The 12,465-nt window shown below is 39.8% G+C and overlaps 1 protein-coding gene across 1 annotated transcript in view; it reads left to right on the plus strand.

Moving 5' to 3' along the window:
* Positions 1–6,798, plus strand: part of LOC101644888 (sodium channel protein type 1 subunit alpha) — a 174,133-nt gene extending 167,335 nt beyond the window's left edge. Inside the window, exons 25-27 of the mRNA XM_004703766.2 lie at positions 29–133; positions 1,837–2,107; positions 3,526–6,798. Coding sequence (XP_004703823.1) covers positions 29–133; positions 1,837–2,107; positions 3,526–4,703 — 1,554 coding nt within the window. The 3' untranslated portion in view covers positions 4,704–6,798. The remainder of the gene's footprint in view (positions 1–28; positions 134–1,836; positions 2,108–3,525) is intronic.
* Positions 6,799–12,465: the final 5,667 nt, after the last annotated feature.

Below are 12,465 nucleotides of genomic sequence, written 5' to 3' on the forward strand. Positions count from 1 at the left end.
AGTTTTGGTTTTTTTCCCCCCCCTATACTTTGGAGGTCAAGACATCTTTATGACAGAAGAACAGAAGAAATACTATAATGCAATGAAAAAGCTGGGATCAAAAAAGCCACAAAAGCCAATACCTCGACCAGGAGTAAGAGAGCTAAATGATTTTGGGGGGAAACAAAACTGGCCTGCGTTTTCTTCAGAGAGAAGAGTGCCGTTCACATTTTCCGCAGCGAGGACTCCGTCCCCTTTTAGAGCATCACTGAGTCACACCCTTTTTTGATAGTGGTGAAATGTGAACACGAATAAAAGATGAAAAAGAAAAATATACATCTTTGTGTTAAAGGGATGCAGGATGACACAACTAGAGTTCAAATTAAATTCCACAAGAACACATAGTCAAGGTGACATGCCCAAACGCAAGCTGAGCATTGACTAAAAACTAGTGTACAAACAATGTTCATGAGAGGAACAACTGCTAGGAAAGTGGAGAGACATTAGCTCAAAATGTAAAGATTTTTTATGATGATTATATAAGGTAAAACTAATGCTTAGGTGAACCAAGGAAAAAATATTAGTGGACTTTTAGAAAGTTTTCCAGTTGGGTTAGACAACAGCTGCTTTCTTGAAAATAATGAGAATATATATGTTCCTCTGTTCAACCTATAGGCTTCCCATTAGAAGTGAATCAAATATTTTATTTTATTTTATTTTATTTTATTTGTTTGTTTTATTCTATTTATTTATTTATATATATCTTTTTAAACATTTTATTAGGGGCTCATACAACTGTTATCCCAATCCATACACACATCAGTTGTGTAAAGCGCATTTTTACATCATTTCTCAAAACATTTTCTCTCCATTTAAACTCCCGACATTAGGTTCAAGTATTTTATAAGTTCAAGATTTTTTTTATGCAATGAGAAAATAACCTCAGAGTAGTTCAGTGGCCCAGATAAAAATGCCAGACTGTGACTGTCAACAGCAGAACTAGGAAGCAGAACTACAGATAAGGGACAAGGGAGTTAATTGCAAGAAATCAAACCATGGCCTGCCATTGTGCTCTGGTTGATCTCATGCGAGGCTCAACATTCTGTGTCGGACAATATTAGAAAAGGCCATTTGGTAGAAACATATCAATATGCTGCCTATGGCCCATGGTTAAATCCATAATGTTATGTGTCCCCTGAAAATCTAACGTTCTTTTTCATGATTCATAATAAGAGTAAGATACATGGGATGTTAACAGATACTATATTGTAAATGGACTACAAGATTCAAAGGAGTCCTGTGACATAATGGGCAGGCTAACCAAAAGATTAGCAGTTCAAAACCAACAGCCATTCTACAGTAGAAAGATAAGGCTTTCTATTCCTATAAAGATTTATAGTTCCGATGACCCACAGAGACGTTTCTACTCTGTCCTATTGGGTCGCTGAGTCAGAAGAAGAGATCCCAATGTGTTCGCTTTTTTCTTCTTTTTGGCATGAGTCAAATGATTATGAAAATTCTGAATAAACAAAATTAAGCAAGTTTCTTAACCTTTCACACTCAATATGCTAATGTTTATTGTATACCTCTGAGAAAAATGTACAGTATGTAGTGTTTCTCATTGGTGGTCTACTTTGGACAGGGATTGTTCTTGTGAGAAATACCAATTTTGATTTTTTTTTTCTAAAAAAAACGGTATACTAAAAACTATCTTTTGCAATATTCAGGACCAATGGCTACTATATGTTATACTAAAAAAAAAATGTCAGTAAATGCATAGGTACTTATGTAGATACTAATGTGCTAAAAAACAAAAACCACCTCTTCCATTGCTAAGCCATGTTTTTCCCTCTACAGAATAAATTCCAAGGAATGGTCTTTGACTTTGTAACCAGACAAGTTTTTGACATAAGCATCATGATTCTAATTTGTCTCAACATGGTGACTATGATGGTAGAAACTGATGACCAGAGTGAAGACATGACTAATATTTTATCACGTATCAATCTGGTGTTCATCGTCCTGTTCACTGGAGAGTGTGTGCTGAAGCTCATCTCCCTCCGCCATTACTACTTCACCATCGGCTGGAACATCTTCGATTTCGTGGTCGTTATCCTCTCCATCGTGGGTAAGCGCTGTTCAAGGTTTCTGAAGTTCATCCCGTCCAATACAAGTAGAAATTGGAGCCATCAAATTTCGATTACATGTCATTTCATCACTTCTAGATCACCAATGTGCATGTTTTAATGTTTCATCTAGTTGAGTTTGCTCTTTACAATATTAGACCCTGCCATATGTCTATATATATTATTTGCCAGTACAGTAAAGCCTCATTAGAACTAGAAGGGTGCTATTAACTAAATTGAAAATGGTTTGAACATGCAGAGATGAAAAACTATCCAGATGACTCTGCTGAGGAAAGCGCTCAATGAGAGAGAATAATAATGTAGATAGTCATCCGAGAATCGACGGTAGTAGAAACTGAACATAAGGGAAAGTAAATGGTGAAAAGGACTAAAGTTAAGGGAAGAACCTTAGCAAATGCTCGTCAAGAGGGCCAGAGATTTTTCCAGATAACCTTGGAGATGAGTTTGTTCAAGGGAAGGAAGGTGGCCTGGGACCCCAATTTCTCAGTTTTACACTCTGAATGTTAAACATACAATGAATACCATGAGCACTGGCTCATTTCAAGCTCCAGAGCAGTGAAGCCTTCTCTATAGAACTGAAATATTCCTTCTTTCCCAAACAAGATCACCTGATGGCGTCACTGTTTTCCACCCAGGACCGGATACCTGTATTGGGCAGATTTCCCAACTGAGTTCATTTTTGCATTGAGCTACGATCAAATTAATTGTGAATAGGATCGTGCGCCCTGTCTTTCTTACTCACTTTCTAATCCACACATACTGCCTGGGGGTTATTCTTTTCTGGACAAGGCAGTGTAACCCATAGTCAGTTAAGTTTCTTGGGCTCGATTTTTGCCTAACTTTTTGAAGAGGTGGGGGGTGGGGTGGGGAAAGAAGCTTCAAAGAAGATGATTGTGAGACCAATGTTAGCACAGGATGACAGAAAAGATCGTCAGTCTTGGATCCTTTTAGAAATGGATCAGCGCTTATCGAACTCAATGTATGCCTACTACTGTCAGGAAGCCGTAGGTTCCGGAAGACGTGAAACTAGCGTGGGAAGCTGCATGTGCTCTAAGGGACAAGGGCGCGGACTGAGTAGTAATTTCAAAATATAATTTGTGCTCTGCGTAGTTCGCCATTGGTGCACTTTGGGCGTATTTTTGAGATTTTGATTAAGAATTTCATATAGTCTAAAAATTATCTACTAACAACTCCAAGATTGTTTTAAATGATGGGTGTATTGTGGAATATCACAGTTAGGGCTGATCTATTCTATATATTATGTGTTCATCCATCAAATTTAAAGATTATGTCATTTACGTTCATTATTCCGGAGTTCAGAGCCATAACAGAAATAATTATTTTAATGGATAACGTGGTTGTTATTCTAATGGTTGGTATTCTCATTGTTTATCCACAGGTATGTTTCTGGCTGAGCTTATAGAAAAATACTTTGTGTCCCCTACCCTGTTCCGAGTGATCCGCCTCGCCAGGATCGGCCGAATCCTGCGTCTGATCAAAGGGGCCAAGGGGATCCGCACCCTGCTCTTCGCTTTGATGATGTCCCTTCCCGCGCTGTTTAACATCGGCCTCCTGCTCTTCCTGGTCATGTTCATCTACGCCATCTTTGGGATGTCCAACTTTGCCTACGTTAAGAGGGAAGTTGGAATTGATGACATGTTCAACTTCGAGACCTTCGGCAACAGCATGATCTGCCTCTTCCAAATCACCACCTCTGCTGGCTGGGATGGCTTGCTGGCACCCATCCTGAATAGTGGGCCTCCTGACTGTGACCCTAAGAAAGATAACCCCGGAAGCTCAGTGAAGGGAGACTGCGGCAACCCATCGGTGGGGATTTTCTTCTTCGTCAGCTACATCATCATCTCCTTCCTGGTGGTGGTGAACATGTACATCGCTGTCATCCTGGAGAACTTCAGCGTGGCCACGGAGGAGAGCGCAGAGCCCCTGAGCGAGGACGACTTCGAGATGTTCTACGAGGTTTGGGAGAAGTTTGATCCTGACGCCACCCAGTTCATGGAGTTTGAAAAACTCTCTCAGTTTGCAGCTGCTCTAGAACCCCCGCTCAATTTGCCACAACCCAACAAACTCCAGCTCATCGCTATGGACCTACCCATGGTCAGCGGGGACCGGATCCACTGCCTCGACATCCTATTTGCTTTTACAAAGCGGGTTCTGGGGGAGAGCGGGGAGATGGATGCTCTCCGAATACAGATGGAAGATCGCTTCATGGCTTCGAATCCTTCCAAGGTCTCCTATCAGCCCATCACCACCACTCTGAAACGGAAACAAGAGGAGGTGTCCGCTGTTATCATTCAGCGTGCTTACAGGCGCCACCTTTTGAAGCGAACAGTCAAGCAAGCTTCATTTACATACAATAAAAATAAAATCAAAAGTGGGGCTAATCTTCTTGTAAAAGAAGACATGATCATTGACAGAATAAATGAAAACTCTATTACAGAGAAAACTGATCTGACCATGTCCACAGCAGCTTGCCCACCCTCCTACGACCGGGTCACAAAGCCAATCGTAGAAAAACATGAGCAGGAAGGCAAAGATGAGAAAGCCAAAGGGAAATAAAACAAAAATAATTGAATGACAAATTGTTTACAGCCTGTGCAGGTGATGTCTTTTTGTCAACAGGACTCCTTTAGGAGGTCAATGCCAAACTGACTGTTTTTACTCAACTCTACTTACTTAAGGTCAGTGCCTACACTAAGACAGTGACCCCTTGTCGGCAAACGGTGACTCTGTGTAAAGGGGTGACAACCTCGGCAGGAGGTTACTGCTCTCACTACCAGCTGACACTGCTGAAGACAAGAGACAAAGTGGCTACTCAGATTGTAGGGAGGATAAAGGGGTGCAGAGCTATGATTTTGGGGTTGTTAACATGAAACACTCTAGTGTAGTAATTGTATCCACTCTTTGCATTTCAACTGCCACATTTGCCACATTTCTACAAAATCTGTCAGTGGATTCATCTTTTTTTTAGTCCATGTGTTATTTATTATATGTGACTATTTTTGTAAGTGGGGTTTCTGTTGGGACCCAAAAGACCTCTTTAAAGGGTGTGCCCCCGCCCCGGGGTTGTGGCAACCACATGAGCCTGTCATCTACACAAAGAAGTGGTTTGCATGAGGGCATGCTGCACTCAGAAATCATGCATGAGAAAAAGTCACCAGGAAAACAGCGTTCTTAGATGCCATCCATGTTTCTGCAGAAGGGATTGGGTAATAATTGCAGGTGAGGTGCTTTGCTCATCTTGTTTTGTTAAATTCAGTCCCTAGACCAAGTAGATCATTTGTTTGTTTGTTTTGGGGGGGGAGGTATTGGTCATTAAATCTTAGCAGGTGCAAACTTCACTCAAATGTCTAAACTCATAAATGTTATGTTTCTGTTTATAATCCTTAAGAAAACAATGATCATCTGAATATTGCCCCCCCCAAGACTGAAATAACCAAAAGATCCCTTTATAAATTTCTGCTTAATCCTGCACTTTGTTTAGCCATCTTCAGCTCTCAGCAAGGTTGACACTGTATATGTTAATGAAATGCTATTTATTATGTAAATCGTCATTTTACCCTGTGGTGCACGTTTGAGCAAACAAATAATGACCTAAGCACAGTATTTATTGCATCAAATATGTACCACACAAAATGTAGCGTGCAAGCTTTCTACAGGTAATATAATGTATTCTGTACCATTATAGATAGTCTGGATGCTATCAGTGCATGTTTATATTACCACACTGCTGTACCTGTTTCTCCCACGACTCAGAACCTCACTGAGGAGAAACCACATGCCAATGGTAACATCAAGGAAATTGTTCAACAGATCTCATTCCTAAGTCATTAAGCAATAGTTTGCAGCACTTTAACAGCTTTTTTGGTTATTTTTAAATTTTAAGTGGATAACATATGGTGTATAGCCAGACTGTACAGACATGTTAAAAAACAAAAAAAACAACGCTGCTTAACCTGTTAAAAAATGTGTTTAGAATTTTATAAGCAAATATAAATACTGTAAAAAGTCATTCTATTTTATTTTTCAGCATTATGTACATATATAAGAAAAAGAAATTATCTTCAGGTTGATATCACAATCACTTTTCTTACTTTCTGACCATAGCACTTTTTCATGGAAGAAATTTGCTAAATAAGAAATGCAGCCAAGACAGGGTAGTTGTAGATTTCTGCCTTTTTTTTTTTTTTACATTTGCTAATTTTAGCTTATTTCACAGTTTAAGGGGAACGATAAGTTCACAGTCACATCCAAATTATGCTTTGCAATTGGGGAAGGGTATGAAATCTTTTTTACATTTGATTATTTTTCATTCCTTTTTTTGCTGTTTTTCCTAGTTTTTCTAACTGCTTTATGTTGTTTTGCTTCATTGCTTTGTTTTGGTTTTTTAACTCATGCTGATCTAGATTGTTCTAAATATAAGTGGGATTCACGATTCCCCCACACAAGAATAGAGAGTAGTGAACGTAGATCATCAAAGACATCAGGATATTTTGTTTCTTACAGAAGCAAACGATAGGTTCCTCTTTTTCATAACATTATTAGATAAACTGTATTCGTGAACTGCATGCTGGAAAATGCTAGTGTTACCCTCAACGATGCTACCCAACATAAAAAATGTGCAAAACTAATAAAGATTACATTTTTTATTTTATGGCTTGTCCAGTTACTTTTTTGCTCACAATGTTTCACAAGAAGCTGAAGGTAATTTTGCTCTTCAAATTGCTGGAGAAGGAAAGCTAACCCCACACACTGGGGCCTAGAAGGGTGGACAAAAAGAAATGTGGGGTGTGAATAAGATGTGGAAGAGGATCTGACACGGGTCCAAGCAGCAGGTGCAATCTGTGTTAGGCAGGAATTCCAGAAGGTGTCTGTCCATAAATTGGTAGCTCCAGCAAAAGATAAAAATGTATAGAAGTCAAAGCAATATAACAAGGGCACTTCAGTCCATCTATCCTCATGTTAAAATATTTGTTAAATGTTGTCTGTGTGTAAGACAGTTTGTTTACACCTTCAAAGCCACTTGTCGTGGTTCCCTACTCTGCTCCGTCTCTATTTGGGGTGAGCTGTAAGCGCTGCGTCAATGGTCAAAGAAAGGAAAGGGAACTCTCAATGAAGTGGGTTGACCAAATGCTTCCAACAATGGACTCACACATGCCAATGACGAGGAAAATTGCTTTTCGATTTAGTATAAGGTCACGATTGAGTCAGTTGATTCTATGGCAATAATTACAACAGCCTGTGGAATATAAAAAGGCTGTTCCCCAGCTCATCTCCCCCAATTAGATACATATCAGACCTAGGACACTGCTTGCAACTAATGGTAAATGATTGTCAAGTTATCTCCCTGAAGGCATCAGCCATCCAGAGCAAGCAGACCCTATTGTCTGTCCCACCACTGTAGGTGGGACTCACTCCCTGCTGTTAGGGACAGTGGATTGCTTTCCCTGAAAGCTTAGGCTACACTAAGTCTCCAGCTCAAGGGCAATCAAGGTTAGGCCGCCATCATGAATCTAGGATCTGCTCATCTTGTCACGTGTGCCCCCATTCCTCCCCTTCCTATTGTGTGTATACCCCTAGAGCATCCCCCTCTCATTACTGTATTACCTATAGTACATCCCCTTCCTGTGACCTGTGTGGTTACCTATAATCACACCCCTAAGTATATATGGGCCTTGGCCAGAAATAGAGTCTCTCTCCTGCCCTCTTTGCCCGTGCTGTGCACAGGCTGTTGAGATCATGGCCATCCACAAGGTGAATGTGCTACCATGAAATGTGTCTGACTTCTTTATTTTACTCTCTCTCTCCCATCTTTCCAATTTCTCTATAACTTTATTATCATCTTTATATATCTTAATCATACACTTGCACCTATCGAACCCATGATTAGTTGTGAGGGGCTGACTTCCCCCACAACAACCCAGTATTGATAGGTACAATTTCAGTAGAAAAATGACGAGTGACAAACAATCCTATAAATTACCATATTAATTCTAACATCATGTGATAATATATTTATACTAAAAAGTGAAAAATGCCTAAAGAACATTGGGGTTTTGTCAACAAAACACAGAACCCAACTGGTCAAATCTGATATGTGAGCATCAAACTATGTAAAGATGGTAGTATATTATAACCCTATGAACAAAATAAAAATCTATGAGTCTATATTGATTTAATAATAAATGAGAGGGAAGAAAAAATATCTTCCTTCCAGTAGAATATCAACTGAAAGAGAAGAAATAATAGCCTATCAACCTCTGGTAATCATGATGATGATTTATTAAGAGGCATCAGTGAGTGCCAAAGCTCCTGGGTGAAAATCTGATGACAAGCACAATGTGTACATTGCCTCACAGTATCGCTTTTGGATTCATTAAAAGTCAAAGGCAACTTGAGAAATTGCAGTGTAGAAAACCAGCAGGCATCACCTTTAAATATAGCCTGAGCAATTATGGAAGCACTGACGTTGGGCACCTCCTGTGGAGATAGCATGCGGCTGGGAGGAGCTTTGCTTTTCAGTCTCACTGCCTTTGAATTGATGCCAGCTCAATTCTACCAGTAAACTTTATGAAAATGCACGATCAGGAAATCATCCTTTGTACTTAATGACAATTAATTGTAAATGTTAAACATAATCTACATGCCTTCATAGTTCAGCTACATGAGTGTTTGACCAAGCAACTGGTCACAAGACCCTAGCCATGTTAACACAAAACATTAATCATCATACCAATTGCCTGCTATCTCATTTCTTTCAGAGACTACCTTTTAAAACCAACATTTTCACTCTTGGTTAAAATTAAATGAAGTATGTTTTTGTGAGGTGCTATCAAGTCGATTCCAGCCCTACACACAACAGAATGAATCACTCCACTCTCACAATGGTTCCTGCGCTGAAGTTGCAGCCACTGTATCAGTCCATCCCCATGAGAGCCTTCCTTTCCTGCGATGCCCCTCTATGTTACCATACATGATGTCCTTCTCCAGGGACTGGTCTCTCCTGACAATATGTCCAAAGAAGGTAAGACAAAATCTCACCATCCTTACCTCTAAGGAAATACAGATCCTAGTACTATTTATGAGAAAACTTGACTTTAATAATCTTGTTGATGTGATCACATTGAATTTTCAAAATGCTATGCTATTACTCTTCTCAAAAGCATTATGGAATAAACAAAAAGGATAAGATGGTTACAATTCAACTCAATTGTTAACTTCTTCTTCTTCTTTTTTTTTAATTATTCTACCAGAAATGAAGACTATTAAAAATACCATGAAGAACACAGACATCTGTCTCGGAGGAAGTATAGCCAGAGGGTTCTTTAGAATCTCGATGGCAAACTTCATCTCACATGCTTCGGGCATGTTATCAGGGAAAACCGGCCATGGAACAGGATGGCATGCTTGGTAAGGCGGAGAGTCCGTGGAGATGAGGAAGCCCCTCCGGGAGAAGAATTGGCACAATGGCTGTGACGACGGGCTCAACCCAACAGCCTTTGTGAGGGTGTGTCGCACTAGATAGGGTTTCATTCTATTGTGCCTCCGGTCACTATGAGTCAGGACAGCAACAGCTGTGAAGGGAAATGTAACCCTTCCATATGAAGAATATACATACCAGTAAGATCTTAAAATAGATTTGGAAAAATTTTTATAATTTTAGAGTGAACTCATCTTGGACATGTATTTAGTTAAAAGTATATTTTTCTATTCAACCAGAAACAGAAAGGATGTCGTGATACAAGCTACAACATATATGAACTTTGAAGACCTAATGCTGAGTAAGCAAGTCGGTCACAAAAGGACAAATCATGTATGGCTCATTTATATAAAAGGGACAAGAATAAGCAAGTGTAAAGGAAACAGAATGTATTAGTGGTTACCAGGGATGGGGGATAAGGGCGGCGGAGAAGGGGAGTCACCGGGAGTGAGACTCTGGCAGTGGGTTTCTGTTCATGGGAAACTCTGCATCATTTAAAGATTTTGGTTGCACAACTGATTAATATAATTGATATCACTAAAATGTCCATCTGAAAAGTGCTGGATTATCACATATTGGCTTTTATATATCATTCTAAAAAGAAAAGGGCAGCAATTGGATCTGCTTATGCCTAACTAGCACATCACAGAATTTATTTTCTTGGTTCAGAAGTTTAGTCATGGTTAGACAGACATACCAGTCAATTCACTTAACATTGATTTTCATTGTTTCTATTCTGTCTCCAAGTTCATAGCATACTAACTAGGGTGTTAAAAGTAAGCAAAGTGGCCATTCCAAATGCAACAAGTGGTCTTCATTCACCTGAAGTCACAGAAAGAGAGGCAGGAGTCAGAGGGGAAAAAAGGAAAGGAGGGGAACACGTGTCTGGTTGTCTCCGGGAACAATTGCTTCCAAGTAAAGAGCCTGCCTACCATTTCGTAATATTTTGATCAATGCTTCTATTCAGGAATCTGGATGCTAAGGTAAAAAATGAAGAACAGAATTTCAAATTCTCAATGGAATTCGAACTTTGTATTGTATTCAATGTAGCCATCGAATCTGGATGAGTGGCGAAACTGTAGCTTTGATATATTAGCTAAGTGTTAAACCTTAAATGAAAGCAGTACCCTGAAGTATCCTTTGAATAAAAAATAGCCTGTTTTAATTAGTAAAGCATGTTTACCTTGCATATTGTGCTATTTTAAAAGATGATCCATGTGAAATCAAATTGACACTAACCACCCATAAATTTGGATGAAAAATTTAGAAGCAGTCAGTTCAAGATGATGATGGTGGGAAGATGTAGAAAGGGATAGCGGGATCGGCCCCAGAACTCAAAGACAATACGCAATGCCCCTGAGGTGTACAGGCAGAAAATGTTGAAATGGGATCTTAGGCTGTGTATTCTTTCACCAAAAACAAATAAGCAAATAAACAATGACCAAAGACTTGGACAGATATTTCACCAAAAAGGATATTCAAATTATCTTTAAGCACATGAAAAGATGCTCAATACCATTAGTCATTGCTGTTGTTCATAGGTGCTGCCCAGTCATTTCTGACGCATGGTAACCCTATGTACAGCAGAGTGAAACGCTCTCCCGTCCTGTGCATCCACATAATTGTTCTTTTGTTTGAGCCCATTTTTGCAGCCACTTTACCAGCTCATCTTTGGTGGGTCTTCATTCCATTAGGTCATTAAAACTCAATGTTATTTGTCTATCTAGATAAGATAGGCGGGGTAAACAATCCGGAGAAGGAACAATCCGGACAGTTCAGGGGACACAAAGGAGAGGGGGAGGTGGGGGAAAGGAAGGGGGTTTCAACCAACCCAGGACAAGGGAACAACAAGTGATCTAAAATTGATGTCTGGTGGGTCTTAATTAAGGGCAATGTAGCTGAGAGGAATTGCTGAAACCCAAATGAAGGCCAAACATGACAGTGGGACAAGAGGAAAGTAAAAGGAATTAAAGGAAAGAACTAGGAGACAAAGGACATTTATAGATGTCTAAATACAGTCATGTACATATGTAAATATATCTATATATAACAATAGAGAAATAGATCTATATACATACATTTATATGTTAAGGTAGCAGAAGGACATTGGGCCTCTATTCAAGTATTCCCTCAATGCAAGAACACTTGTTCTAATAACCCGGCATCCTGTGATGCTCACCTTCCTGACAAGATCACTGAAGATAAAGTGGGTGCATAAACAAATGTGGTGAAAAAGCTGATGGTGCCTGACTATCAAAAGATATAGAGTTTTGGATCTTAAAGTCTTAAAGATACACAAGCAGCCATCTAGTTGAGAAGCAACAAAGCCCACATGGAGAAAGCACACCAGACTGTATGCTCATGAGTTGTTGATGGGATCAGGAATCAGGCATCAAAGACCCAAAACAAAAAATCATATCAATGTGAATGAGGGTGAGTGTGGACTGGAGACCCAAAGCCCATCTGTAGACAACTGGACATCCCCTTACAGAAGGTCACAAGGAATAGATGAGCCAGTCAGGGTGCACTATAACACCAATGAAATATACAAGTTTCCTCTAGTTTTTTAATGCTTCCTCCTGCCAACTATCGTGACCTCAATTCTACTTTACAAATCCAGCGAGACCAGAGCATGTACACTGGTACAGGCAAGAGTTGAAAACACAGGGAATCTAGGACTGGTAAACTCCTCAGGACCAGTAATGAGAGTAGTGATACCAGAAGGGTAAGGGAAAGGTGAGGGGAGAAAGGGGGAGCCACTCACAATGATCGACACATAACACCCCTCCCCCAACCAAGGGGATGGACAACAGAAAAGTGGGTGAAGGGAGACAGCAGTCG

Source organism: Echinops telfairi, unplaced genomic scaffold, assembly GCF_000313985.2.
Source record: "Echinops telfairi isolate 266 unplaced genomic scaffold, ASM31398v2 ScPeMD7_4;HRSCAF=17, whole genome shotgun sequence".
Lineage (NCBI taxonomy): Eukaryota > Metazoa > Chordata > Mammalia > Afrosoricida > Tenrecidae > Echinops > Echinops telfairi.